General features: G+C 38.9%; 1 protein-coding gene across 2 annotated transcripts in view; it reads right to left on the bottom strand.

The window, feature by feature from the left end:
- Positions 1-14,517, bottom strand: part of NBAS (neuroblastoma amplified sequence) — a 375,829-nt gene that overhangs the window by 292,808 nt on the left and 68,504 nt on the right. For both annotated transcript variants that reach the window (XR_003115238.1, XM_025353552.1), the window contains exon 12: positions 10,265-10,393. Coding sequence is in view for 1 of the 2 variants with exons in the window: in XM_025353552.1 (XP_025209337.1) it covers positions 10,265-10,393 (129 nt within the window). In the remaining variant the exon portion in view is untranslated. The remainder of the gene's footprint in view (positions 1-10,264; positions 10,394-14,517) is intronic.

Here is a 14,517-nt window from a genome sequence, read left to right on the forward strand (position 1 = left end):
AAATACAGAATAAAAAACCTTAGGCCCCTCAAAGAACAACAATTATGATTCAGTCTTGGGCACATTTAAGGACATACAGGTCAAAATGAAATTTGACAAGAAATCTTAAGGAAATTTTAAAAATAAATAACTCTCACTTGAGAATTCAAAGTGTGCATGTCTTCATCAAATCTAATGATAAGAAGGAGCACCACGAACAAGCAGTACTCGTCCACTAGAACCAGGGTCTGCAGTCACCTTAGGACTAGACTCTTCCCTGAACATTGCTTAAATAATGGGCATCTCCTGTCAATTCGATGTTAAACACAAGGTGAAGATGTGTTCTTCTGCATCCAGAACTCTGTCATACTCATCCTTGTATTCCCAGATCCATCATAGTGCCCACCTGTCATAGCAGCTAAATGTCAAATGAGTAAACAAATCAACAAAATTTTAAGTCACTGAATTCCAATTAGAATTCATTTCTAATGACTAAGCTATAGGAAAATTATCTGATATAGAACTAAGCTTCCTATACCCTCCCAAAAGTGTGACTTCTTCTGTTTAGTCAAAACATACTGGGGCCGGGCATGGCGGCTCACGCCTGTAATCCCAGCACTTTGGAAGGCCAAGGCAGGAGAGCTGCTTAAGGCTAGCAGTTTGAGACTAGCTGGGTGACACAGCAAGACCCTATCTCCCCAGAAAGTAAAAATAATTAGCCAGGCATGGTGGCACACTTCTGTAGCCTCAGCTACTCAAGAGGCTGAGGTAGGAGGATCAACTGAGCTCAGGAGTTCAAGGCTGCAGTAAGCTATGATCACACCACTGCACTCCAGCCTGGGCAACAAAGCAATACCCTGTCTCTAAAAAATAAAAATTAAAAAAAAAAAAATAAATGCAGAGACAAAAGGAAAAAAAAAAAAGATACTGCAGGCCCAAAACTCAAGCACACAGAGAGCTAATAAATGAATATAAATTAATATAATCCAAGATCATCACATTTGTTAACTACCCAAAGAGACATATAGATAAAAATGCCAGGGGCCTTCAAAGGATGAACAGAGAATTTGGGGCATGGGTTCAAGAAAGATGAAGGGAATTCAAGAGGTACAAAGAAAGTCTTATGGTGGTGTACTTTTAAGACTGAATAAGACTTGGATGCAGAAAATGAATAAAGGAAAACATTCCAGTCTGAAAGCATAACGTGAACAAAAATACACAGTTAGGAAAATACAAAGTTTATTCAGGGCAAAAAAGTAGAACAGTTTAATAAGTCCAAGACAGCAGATTTTAATTATCTTGATTTTTGTTTGTTTTGGGGTTTTTAGGGGGGATGTTAATGATATCCTTTTTTATTGAGGTGATCTTCACATAATGTAAAATTAACTATTTTTAAATGAACAATTCAGGGGCACTTAGTACATTTACCAAGTTGTGAAACCATCACATCCATCCACTTACAAAACATTTCTATCACTCCAAAGCAAAACCACTAACCCATTATGCAGTTACTCCCCTTTCCTCTTCCCCTGGATCCCAGGAACCATCAGTCTGCTTTCTATCTCTATGGATTTACCTATTCTGGATATTTCTTATTATTTATGCAACCATAAAATATGTGACCTTTTGTGTCTAGCGTCTTTCACTTAGTATAATACTCTCAAGGTCCTTCCACCATTGTAGCGCATATCAGCACTTCATTCCTTTTTGTGGCTGAGTCATATTCTATTGTATGGATATACCACAGTTTGTTTCTCCATATATCCACTAATGGACATCTGCATTGCTTCCACCTTTTAGCTGTTGTAAACACTGCTGCTATGAATATGTAGGTGCCTGTATTTTAGTACCTGAAGTGTGAGCCATTGAAAATTTGATAATAAGCATGTATGTGCACTGAAGCTAGCATCAACTTACCATCCTTCCACCCCAGGGGTCTGTGTGTGAGGAGAATCAGGATGAGGCCACGCGTCACATCTGATACACATTCTAAACTGGTGCTCCGCGGACAGGATCACCAAACTCCCCATGAACCACAAGAAAGCTCCTGGCACCACGTGAATACATGTCGAGAAGCAACCTCCATGCCACTTCTCTGTATTTACTAGGGTTCAGAACACAATACCCCAAAGTATAACAGCATGGCATGTTGAGTACTTTCAACTGAGGCAACTGAAAGGGCCTCAGAAACACCATCTCTCTGACCTTCTCCTGCCTTCCTGTCTCAAGCCTCTCTTTGTCTTCCAAAGCAAGTCACAGAAACCAGAATTCTTCTTCCCTGAGGTGCATCACAGAAACTAGAACTCCTCCTCCAAAGGAAGCTCTAAAACCTAAAAAGGTCACTCTCTCCCTTCTCCCTTGAAGATCCTTATCCCAGAGGGCTCCTGCCTCATAGTAGTGGGGGGAAGGTTATACAGAGAAGCCAAAAGGAATCTGGACAGACAGGCCTTGCTGGGTTTCCCCCTTCAGTCTACCACCATTAGGCCATACCCTTTTGTCCCATCATATTTTTACAAGGTTGTCCATTCTTCATCAAAACTAAGCATAAAAACAGTTTTCCCTGGGTCTTTATTTCTTTAATTTTGACAAGGTTTCTCTCTGTCACCCAGGTTGGAGTGCAGTGGCGTGGTCATGGCTCACTACAACCTGGCTCAGGTGATCTTCCTGACTCAGCCTCCCAAGTAGCTGGGAATACAGGTGCATGCCACTTTTTATTTTTTGGAGAGATGAAGTATCACCATGTTGCCGAGGCTGGTCCCAAACTCCTAGGCTCAAGCAATTCCAACCACCTAGGCTTCCCAAAGTGCTGGGATTACTGGAATGAGCCACACTCAACCAGAGTCTTCATTTCTGAAGGTGCCTGTGTCATGTAAAACGTTGATTAAATAAATTAGTCATGTTTCTCGTTAACCTGTCTTTTGTTACAGGAGTGATGGCTGTGTCGTCTTATGATGGGTTAGGAGAGGTATCACACCTTTCCACCCCAACAGTTTCTGGCACCCAACGTGGGGCAGCTGAGACACCTGACTTGCTCTGGAACCTGCAGACAAAATCCTGGAACAACTGACAAAAGGCGAGCAAAGAAAGGCAAGAAGTTTTTGATTTTTTTTTTTTTTTTTTAAACAAAGTGAGCTTTCCTGGATCTCTACCTATAGTGCCTGGTCTAGAAGAGAAAGTAAAAATTTCTCTTTATATCCATTCTAATTTCAAGTTAGCAAGGAAAATCATTTGTTTTTAAATAAATGTGTTATGCTTTTCTCTTGTTAACCTGTCTTTTGTTATAGGGGTGTCAGCTGTGATCCTTATGATGAGTTCAGTAAGGTATCATGCCTCCCCACCTGACATATTCATGCTACCACATCACTGAAAACAGCCTAAAATGCCATCATTTTATACCACAGCCATAACCCAAAGGAAGATGTTCTAAGAATAGTTATAGGTTTTGTACAGAAAACCTATTATGGCTAAAGTAATGTTTTCTTTAGACTTGAGAATTTTATTTGCTAATTTTATTACCACTAAAATCTAAATATAATGAAATCCCTGCCTCCCACTCCCGATATTTATCACGGGTTCTTTTCTATTTCCCTAAATGTCTCAGCTGGTTTGAGAAATAAAGGGAAAGAGTACAAGAAAGAAATTTTAAAGCTAGGTGTCTGGGGAAGACATCACACGTCGGCAGGTTCCGTGATGCTACCCGAGCCATAAAACTAGCAGGTTTTTATTAGCAATTTTCAAAAGGGGAGAGAGTGCACGCACAGGGTGTGGGTCACAGAGATCACATACTCCACAAGGTAATAAAATATCACAAAGCAAGTGGAGGCAGGGCAAGATCACAGGACCACAGGATGGGGCAAAATCAAAATTGCTAATGAAGTTCTGGGCACCCATTGTCATTGATAACATCTTATCAGGAGACAAGGTTTGAGAGCAGACAATCTATCTGACCAAAATTTATTAGGCGGGAATTTCCTCATCCTAATAAGCCTGGGAGCGTTACAGGAGACCAGGGCTTATTTCATCCCTTCGGCTTTGACCGTAAAAAGTGGCCGCCTCAAGGGGGCCATCTATCAACCTACCCTCAGGGCGCATTCTCTTTCACAGGGATGTTCCTTGCTGAAAAAAAGAATTCAGTGATATTTCTCCTATTTGCTTTTGAAAGAAGAGAAATATGGCTCTGTTCCGCCTGGCTCACCAGAAGTCAGAGTCCAAGGTCATCTCTCCTGTTCCCTGAACATTGCTGTTATCCTGTTCCTTTTTTCAAGGTGCCCAGATTTCATATTGTTCAAGCACACATGCTCTACAAACAATTTGTGCAGTTAACACAATCATCACAGGGTCCTGAGGCAACATTCATCCTCCCCAGCTTATGAAGATGATGGGATTAAGAGATTAAAGTAAAGACAGGTACAGGAAATCACAAGAGTATTGATTGGGGAAGTGATAAGTGTCCATGAAATCGTCACAATTTATATTCAGAGACTGAAGTAAAGACAGGTGTAGGAAATTATAAAAGTATTAATTTGGGGAACTAATAAATGTCCATGAAATCTTCACAATTTATGTTCTTCTGCTGCGGCTTCAGCCGGTCCCTCCGTTCAGGGTCCCTGACTTTCCACAACAACCTTTCAAAGGCTTACTCATTCCACAAATATTTATTATTATTTATTATGTTAAGCCTAAGTTCTCAAAGAACTCAGAGTCTGGTGAAATTGTGAAAACAGCTGTGGATTATATCAAGATTCATCACATCAACTGCCATCTTCCCACTTACTCTTCATTGATCTACTTAAGGTTAGTCCAACACCTACTATGTGTGAAAATGAAAATGAAGACGTAAGTTTGTATTCCATTTCTAGGCCTAAAGAAGTACAAATAGGCAAATAATAAAACTTCTTGAGAGAAAAATTAAGGCCGAAAATGAGATGTAAAGATATAAACATAACATATGGGAAATGTTTGAAATGAAAATCACTTAAGCAATTTTACTATATTCCAGACATGAACAAAATTTAATACTCACAGATTTCTAGCCAGATGGATTTTCATATTGACAGTGAAAGCCAAAGTATTTAATCAACTCAAAACTGGATATTAGTAAATCAGAATAGGCACTTCCACAACTATCTTTAATCATTAGGTTTTACAGAGAAAATACTCCATCACACAAAGCATATTATAAAAACTAATAAAGCAGCAAATTGCATGAAGAAAGCCCCAGATGAGTTGAATTCACAATTTTGGTAAAGAGGGTTAAGGCTGTGCAGGGTAGCAGCAACATTAGTTCCTTCTCAGGCAACATTTAAAAGCTGACTATTTTATATATTACCATATCATCGATTTGAAACTAATTGGTTTGTCTACTTACTTACTAGAGCAGCCATAAAGAGAGGCAAAACTCTGCCCTACCTGGCTGATCCAAGCTCACTTGATCATTACTAGAGAAATGAAAAAAGAGTAGCTGTCTCAGTATTTTTCAAAGCTTGAGATTTCTCTTTAAAGGATTCCAGTGATGAGTACATGCAGACACTTACATATTTGGTAAACAACTATATTACACCTCTCAGTTATTACTACTTGCACAATTCTAGGATCTCTACATAATCAACTGCATGACTCCAGGGGATGTTATTCATATAAACTTCAAGCTGATATATCTCCCTTGCTTACCATTAATATCATATGCTAGTCTCTGATTTACCCAGATAAAAGTCAATACTTCTAAACGTAAGCACTGTAAGTAGATATTCTGGAAAAAAAGGCTTAACCTATGAAGTCAGGAGACTTGAATCAAAATGGAATCTTGACTCTAACATTTAGTGATCTCAAGTTAACCTCTTTTAGCACCATTCCCATCTATAAAAAATGGTATTAAAAACATTTCACTTAACCCATTTATGCCTAGTGTTCCATTATTGGAATGCTAAACTTGTGGGAGTTATTTATATCCTACTGCTCAAGTTCATGGCCAAGGTCTGACTTCTCACACACACAAAAAATTGCAACCTCCAGCATACATGGGTTAATAGGGTTGTTGTGAGACAAATGAAAACTATGCTCTGTAAATAATCAAGCCTTCCTATACAAATACTATTTATTTTCAATAATTCTTCTCTCCAGCACTGTCAGCTGACCACATGCCTTTCCTGAGCTTATCTTCTCAAAATATTAACCTGTCATTTTAATCATTTGTTCATAATTTCCCTTGGAAGCCTGTGAATATCTTAAGAGCAGGGACTATGACACTGTATTCTCTACTCTAATTCTCAGTAGAGTCAATAAATACTTGAACTTTATTTCACCATTATGTTATTATGTAAATAGGAACAACCTACTCTACTGTACAGTCCTGTTACATATAGGCTTTATTATACTTATTATAATACACTAGATTTTAGTAATTTATATGCTAAAATTCAAATCTAAAACATCCAAGTGATTAATTCCCAGGATACAGGTGAAAGACTCAAAGAAACTATGGTTGTTCAGACTCTTCTTGCTTGACAAACAGTTACCACCATCTTCACCCCAGACCTCACTACATCATGAGTACTCTAGATATCTATTAGAAAGCTAAGGGTTTACCAATGAGAGGCTTGCTCAGTTATTTATTCTGGTATCTGGTACACACTAACTAGCTCAAGAGCTAAGCATATCTGAGAGAGCTGAAGGAATCTGTATCACAACCACTGAGAAAAAGGATTTGTCTCTGTGTTTTTAAAGATCATCAAATAAAAAGAATCAATGTAAAAAATTAATAATTATAAAGAGTGATTATAGTCCTCCTAACTTTTTACAAATATTGTGGGAAAAAATGCGTGTAGTACACTCTGGCATTCACTAGCCTAATAAATAAGTATTCTTCCTCTTATCTTTTTGGGTTTTTTTATGTATTTCTTTCCCACACGGTCATGGAAAGAACATATGCATCAGCGTCACAGAGGTATAAAATCAAATCTCAGCTCTATTGTTTACCTGCTGCACAACCATAGGACAAAGTGCTCAATAAATAATAAATGTAGTTAGAGTAAATTTTGTAAAAGCTAAAAGATGCTCGTACTTCTGTACCTTCTTCCTATTAAGCTATACAAGTCTACAATTAGCATACAGAAAGAAACCAGAGCTTCTGTGAAGAGGCTGAAGCCTCACAGGCGTGTTTACAACGGAATGAAGTTTTACAAAGTACAGCAGAAATGGTTACATGAAAGTAGAGAGCAGGGACAGGAGGATCTAGGAAGCAGAGCAAAGCAGCATGCTGATCAGACTGGAGAAGATGACAGGTTCACAGAGGAGTTTTCATTCTCATCACAGCCTCAGGATTTTAAAGGAAAAAAAAGAAATAAAATTAAATGCCTTCCATGTTCCCTACTTTGGACCAAAATTTCCTTTGAGGCTAAAACTGGCTAGGGTCTCAGAGGGCAGAGCCCGCCCTGTTCAGCTAGTCTCCCATATGCTGAACAGCAGCAGGAAAGGGAGAGGTGGCTGACCCCGGCCTGTGCTGTGATAAACTCTGAACCGGGAAAGGTACAGAGCCACAATGGGAATGGTAGTCTGTAGGATCAGGGTCAGTAACTATAGCTAAGCCACTGCTCCCTCAGCAAAGGACACCACGATCTGTACAACGTCCTCGGTAACGCCAATCATGTTCACAGTTTTCAGTTTTGTGAGCCTCAAAATCTATTTTTTCCAGTTTACTCAGGCATTCAAGGGAAATAATTCATATCACTCACATCAGAAGAAACTGACATATAATCCTAAAAATGTGTACATTTATAAAAAGATAAACAACTAGCCTGAGAATCAAGTTGCATAGCTCCTCTGATTGACAGATCAATTTAAAAGTCAAAAGTTCTATCTGAGGACTGTTTCAGGAACATGGAATCAAAGTCACATCCACAAAATGGATGCTCAACAACCAAGCTACAAAATTCCTCACGAATTACTCTTCCAGACTCTCAGGGTATTTGTTCAAAACACTTTTGCTAAGGCATGACAACTTCCAGCCTGAGTGCCTCTCTTCCCACTATGAACACATTTTTTCAATTTCTGAGGTCCCTCCCTTTCCCGTCCCATTACTTTTCTGATTGCATATTTCAAACTACTGAAATATTTACACTTATTCATTCTCTGGTTTTAAGGTTTTTAAACAACTTTTACTTTTTTTAATAGAACCACTCTAAAAATCTAATCAATGAATAATATTAATGAGTAAAGAGTAATGCATTATTATAGCATTGACTGGCAACTAATGACCAAAAAAAATGCTAACCAGTCAAAAAGTTGAGCATATTCCAATAAAGGCCACAAAAAAAGATGCAATTTATCTTTGCAGGACAAAAAAAAAAAAGGTCTCCAGATATTTAGTAAACAAAAGAGCATACAAACCGATTTTGCTGAGAATAGCCCTTACACTGGATGTATAACATACTAGGATACACAGAAGATGAAATATTAAGAGTGCTTCAGAAACTGACAAATATTTCTACTAGGTGAATAAAAGTAATTTTAAAAAACAGAAAGTCAGGGGGGGAAATGCCTTTATTATTCAGTTTTCACCATTTAGAAAAATGTTGCCCAAATCTAAAATTTCCCAAATACAGTGAGAACATCAGGCTCCTCTCAAACGAAAACAGCTGAATACTTTATCACCATGTATTGATAACTATGAAAAATACAAAGTATCTTTTGGATCAATGATATGAATAATGCTTTATTTTGAATAAAGATATGAAACACACTCGTGTATTGTGCATCAAGTACAGTCATCCCTCAGTATATGCAGGGTTCCAGGTATATCAAAATCTACACGCACTCAAGCTCCCCAGAAGACCCTGCTGGACCCACCGATACATAAAGTCACCTGCCCTATCCACAGATGTGACATTCTGCAAAGACTATTTTTGATCAGTGTTTGCTTGAACAAAATCTATGTACAAGTGGACCCATGCAGTTCAAACCCATGTTGCTCTAGGATCAACTATGTAAGTGATATGAAATATATGCCCTATAAATTAGCCTACACTCCCATCCTCAGTCAGTTCTTGAACAGCCAAGTGGAAGTTCTGCTGCCTGACATCCCCAGCGAAATACGTTACACAGTTTTGAGAGTTCATCACTTCACCTCTAGAAAGAAGAAATGAGTCAATTTAGCATAATTTCAGAGCAGAGAGAAAGACTGTCCCTTTTATTTAGCCACCAAGGTTGCAAGCTGAGGAGTACTTCTGCCACTGAGGACAAATCTAGATCCAATAAGGGAGAAAGAATAGTAAACATGTGGAGACAATATTAACTTGAAGTTAAATGGAAACCAGGGAGAAAATATCTTCCTAAAGCTGTGTATAAGACAAAAAAATAAGAATAGCTAAAACAAATTTAAATCTGTGAATCGAGTAAGAAAATAGCCACTTTCTCTTTTCCTCTGTCATTCTGAAAAAAATTCCCTATTAATAATCCTCTTAATTATGACATTGATCCATTCAGGTCATTCAGGAAATAGGCTCTAATGTGAAAATCTCAAAACCACCCACCAAAAGCTGGATATGCCTAGAGGAAAACAGAGTGAGGGAGTGAGAGAAGGAAAATTAATCCTTAAAATGGTAAAATGTAAATGAATCAGAGAGTAAAAGATTTATAATACATCTATTTCCAGTTGAGGAATTTCTTTAAACCTTTACTCTATCATAATACATGGCTTTATATAAGCAGACCTTTCTTTCCCCTTGTGAATTTAAATTATAATCAATGCCACTAACTAGTGTCACTCTATCTGTCACTACATAACAAAATCATCTAATCCTTAAAACCTATCATTCCAGGACACTAACAAAGAGTTCCATCCTTCTCTATATCTTAGCTACCCAGTGAAGAGAAGGTAACTCCCTTCAAGTAGGCCCCAAATAATTAGTGGTGCAAGATTTGAAAAGAACTGTAACCCTTTTAGGATTTGACCCTCCAAATCCGTGATCATATTAACTTTTGCTGAAATGTTAACATCTCGATTCTGTACTTTTAGAATGACAAAGTGGGAAAAAAATGAAGAGTTTAACAAACTCTTTTACAGATTACACTCTGTATACACAGTGTACTGCACTACAATTTAAAATCAGTCCACAGTATTAATCTATTTTTAATTTATCCCACTGTAATGATATCATAATTTAAAGGATAGAATAGCTTTGGAATGATGAGAATAAATAGCTGTGTGCTATCAATAAAATAAAATTAGCATTGTCAACACTCACCCTTAAGAGAGTCTTCTAATAATAATCATAACCAAGAGACGTACCTGCTCATTTTGACTCCATTCCCCCTGTTGCTTCAGAGATGGAATCGCCCAGATGCTCAGTTTCCCTGAGAAGTGAATGGCTGCCAGGAGCATCCCGTCCGGAGAAAGGCTCATCTTAAAAATTCCGTCCTAAACAAGAATCATAAGGTCAGGGCAAAGAAATTATGGTCAAATAGAAATAACTCAGAATTAAATGACACTCTTTAGAGGTGCCAAGTTATAAATGATCTTTAGTAACTAAGAGTTCCGCCAGCTTCGTATCATTATAAATGCACTTCAGCATAGAGAAAAAGAACTCCTGACTTTAAGGAGTTTGTTATCTACTTCAGAGTTATAATTTATACATAACCCAAAACCCAAATATGTAAGCATTATAAATATATTTCTTCACACATCAATCACCATGACTTCTCAACACCTTCTAAGGTTGGTCTTGACTAGATTGTCAATTCCTTAAATTTTGGGCCCAGATCTTTACAAGATTCTATATCTACACAGTGCCTGAAGTATGCTATATATCATAAATAGGCCAAAAATTCATGCTGTGGAAAAGAAGGAAAGGAGTAGAAGAGAGCTAGAGAAAGAGTGCAAGAACGATGGAAACAGAAGAAGATAAAGAGGAAGAAAACGGTCCTTCATTTAAGAAATGCTATGAATGTTTACGATTTTCCAAATTTGCTGCTAAATTATCCAGTTTAAGGAATCTAATTGTTACTACAGGACAGAAAAATTTTGTAATAACTGATTTCACATAGTCAACCAAAAGGCACACAGAGAAAGAGTTATCCTTTCAGTCCTTCTTGTCCAAATAACCTGTCTTTTCCTTTCTCAGATGCCACAAACCACATGAACAGAAGTTATATGAGCAGAGACATCACCTGCCACCCACCTACAATACACTCAGAAGACTTGAACAAACACTAATTGGACAGCTATTTCCCATTCAGGCATTTATTAAGAACAGGGTCCAAGGGAGCCTGCCCACAAAGAATAAAACAGAGACCAGAAAACAGCAACCCACAACCATATCTCTTCTGAACATTTAGGAAATCTGGCAACACACAGCCCACATCCCCAGATGACAATAGAATTTGGTAGCAGATGACCCCTTAGAAGAGTCATAAACTTTCTAGTTAGTCAATGCCTGCACAGTTCGCTATTACTGCTCCAGTACTCGGGTCAAATACTAGCTATATAACTGAAAATGAAACACGATTATACTGAAAATCAAAATTATTACACTTGATCCAATTCACTAAATTATATTATCAGCCTGCCCTCTGTAGACATTTAAGTCCTCAAGTCTCAAATGACTAAGGTGCTTTAGCCATCAAAAACAGAACAATTTCAAGAGGTCAGGAACATTGTTGAATGAGTACATAGATGAAAAGATCAGCATCCTCTAATCACTTTACTAAACACTAAAATTACTTTAACTAGATATAACAGGTTAATCCCAGAATCCCACAATTAAATGTAAGATTGAAATACAAATGCTTGAAAAAGGAGAAGTAATAAAAGCAAAACTACTTCAAAGCAAAATTTTAAATCTACCACATCCCTTCCTCTGAGATGGGATCAGGGAAAGGAGTACAAGACAAAGGGCCTGACGTCCTCCCTCCTCAAATTTAAAGTCAATAAGCTCCATGGTTTTGTATAAGGAGGCCTCAGAAGCACAGATTTTTACCAGCCAAAAGAACTCTGCCCATCTTTCAGATTTCACAAAGGAAGAGATTAAAGTCCTGAAGGCAAAGATACTTGTCCACGATCACTCAAGGGTGCAGGGCAAACTCCAAACTAGAATGCGGATGTTTTCAATCCCAGTCAGGGCACTTCCATGAGCCAGGACTATGGTCCTCACCTGGACCCTGGCCTAGTTTCTAGTAGTCACAAGCAGGCCCCTCAGCAGAAATTATGGTCAAGTATAATTTATTCTTTTGATCACTTGAATAATCAGTCATGTGTGATCTGTATGGTAATTCCCAGGTATTATAAATGTTCCATTATACGACTCCACTGAAAGTGCTCTGAAAGCAAGAAAAAAGTTTATCAATCTCTTTAACTACAACAAAAGTATACTGAATAACTTCACAATAACAATATGACCAGGAAAGCACTGAATAAATATGTAGTTTTTTTAATTTTTAAAAAGCTTCTTCCCTCTTGATGGGGTTCAGGACACGCTACCCCAAAATACAGAATATGTCATGTTGGCATCTGAGAAAACATCAGAGGCAGGAAGGTCATTCTCACCTTCCTCCCACCCTTCCTCCATGAAGCAGGTCATACAATCCAGGAAGAATTTTCTGACCTTTTGCCAAAAGCAAGTCATGATCCTCATTCCGGAGGTGCCCTCCCCAAACCTGGCAGAAAAGAACATCCTTATCTCCGAAGAGAGTCACAGGGAGAATGTGAACAAACAGGCCTTGCTAAGTTCCTCCCAATTTACTGCCATTAAATCATGCTTATCCAACCATACGTCCACAACTATCCATTTTTCTTCTTCAAAGCTAGCATTAAAAATACACAGGTCGGCCAGGCACAGTGGCTCACACCTGTAATCCCAACACTTTGGGAGGCCAAGGCAGGCAGATCACGAGGTCAGGAGATCGAGACCATCCTGGCTAACACGGTGAAACCCCATCTGTACTTAAAACACAAAAAATTAGCCAGGTGTGGCGGCGGGCGCCTGTCGTCCCACCAACTCGGGAGGCTGAGGCAGGAGAATGACGTGAACCTGGGAGGCGGAGCTTACAGTGAGCTGAGATTGCCCCACTGCACTCCAGCCTGGGCGACAGAGCAAGACTCCATCTCAAAAAAAAAAAAAGAAAAGAAAAGAAAAATACACAGGTTTATCCATTTCTTTGAATCTTCATTTCCTTATGAAAGCTCCCATGTCACATAAAGTTTACATGAAATCTATCAGTATGTTTCTCTTGCTAATCTGTGTTTTGTGGTAGGAGCTTCATCTATGAATCTAAGAAAGGAAAGAGAAAAGCTACTGTTCCTCCTCTACACTCGCTTCTTTCTTTCCACACATTTAAACAATAAATTGTATTAACTAGAATGCTCTCACTTGCTTTCATATGGTGGATACTTGATCCCCTTATTTTCTTTCTTTTTTTTTTTTTTTTTTTTTTTTTTTGAGAGGGAGTCTGGCTCTGTCGCCCGGGCTGGAGTGCAGTGGCCGGATCTCAGCTCACTGCAAGCTCCGCCTCCCAGGTTTACGCCATTCTCGTGCCTCAGCCTCCCGAGTAGCTGGGACTACAGGCGCCCGCCACCTCGTCCAGCTAGTTTTTTTTTGTATTTTTTAGTAGAGATGGGGTTTCACCGTGTTAGCCAGGATGGTCTTGATCTCCTGACCTCGTGATCCGCCCGTCTCGGCCTCCCAAAGTGCTGGGATTACAGGCTTGAGCCACCGCGCCCGGCCCCGATCCCCTTATTTTCATTAGATGCCATGATATCTACACCGAAAATGTAGTATTTCTTTCTTGAACTACCTTATTGTAGAAATTTTCACTTACACACAAAAGTAGAAATTACAGTATAATAAATATCCACATACCCAACCTGCTTCAACAAATATGGACATGTTTCAGGCATGTTTCCTTTATCCTACCCCAATCACCATGCCAGAGGATTTTAAAGCAAATCCCCGTCATTATTTTGCTTATAAATACACATCAAGTATACATTTCTTTGAAGTCCCAAGTTATCTATTGAACGTTCATGTGTATGCATAGTACGATGATAGAGTTACTAGTAGTAATTGGATTGTAGCCGCTCAAGATGCTCAAGACACTTAGGTTATGTTGGAAATACAGTGTTTTCCTTCTGAAATAAAACTCTGCTCTTTATTTGTAGAAACGTTTATTTATTGATTTCTGAGACAGGGTCTGGCTTTGTCACCCAGGCTGTAGTGCACTGGCATGATCTTGGCTCACTGCAACCTCCGCCTCCCAGGCTCAAGTGATCCTCCCACTTCAGCCTTCTGAGTAGCCAGGACTACAGGCATGCACCACCATGCCTGGCTAACTTTTGTACTTTTTGTAGAGAAGGGGTTTTGTCATGTTGCCCATGCTGGTCTCAAACTCCTGACCTCAAGTGATCTGCCTGCCTCTGACTCCCAAAGTGCTGAGATTACAGGTATAAGCCACTGCACCCAGTCCATAGAAACATTTCTGAATTCCTATATAACATGCAGGGGGGTTCTGGCCCAGGGAATAATTCATCATCCCAACAGTAACTGTGGA

Source organism: Theropithecus gelada, chromosome 13 (genome assembly GCF_003255815.1).
Source record: "Theropithecus gelada isolate Dixy chromosome 13, Tgel_1.0, whole genome shotgun sequence".
NCBI lineage: Eukaryota > Metazoa > Chordata > Mammalia > Primates > Cercopithecidae > Theropithecus > Theropithecus gelada.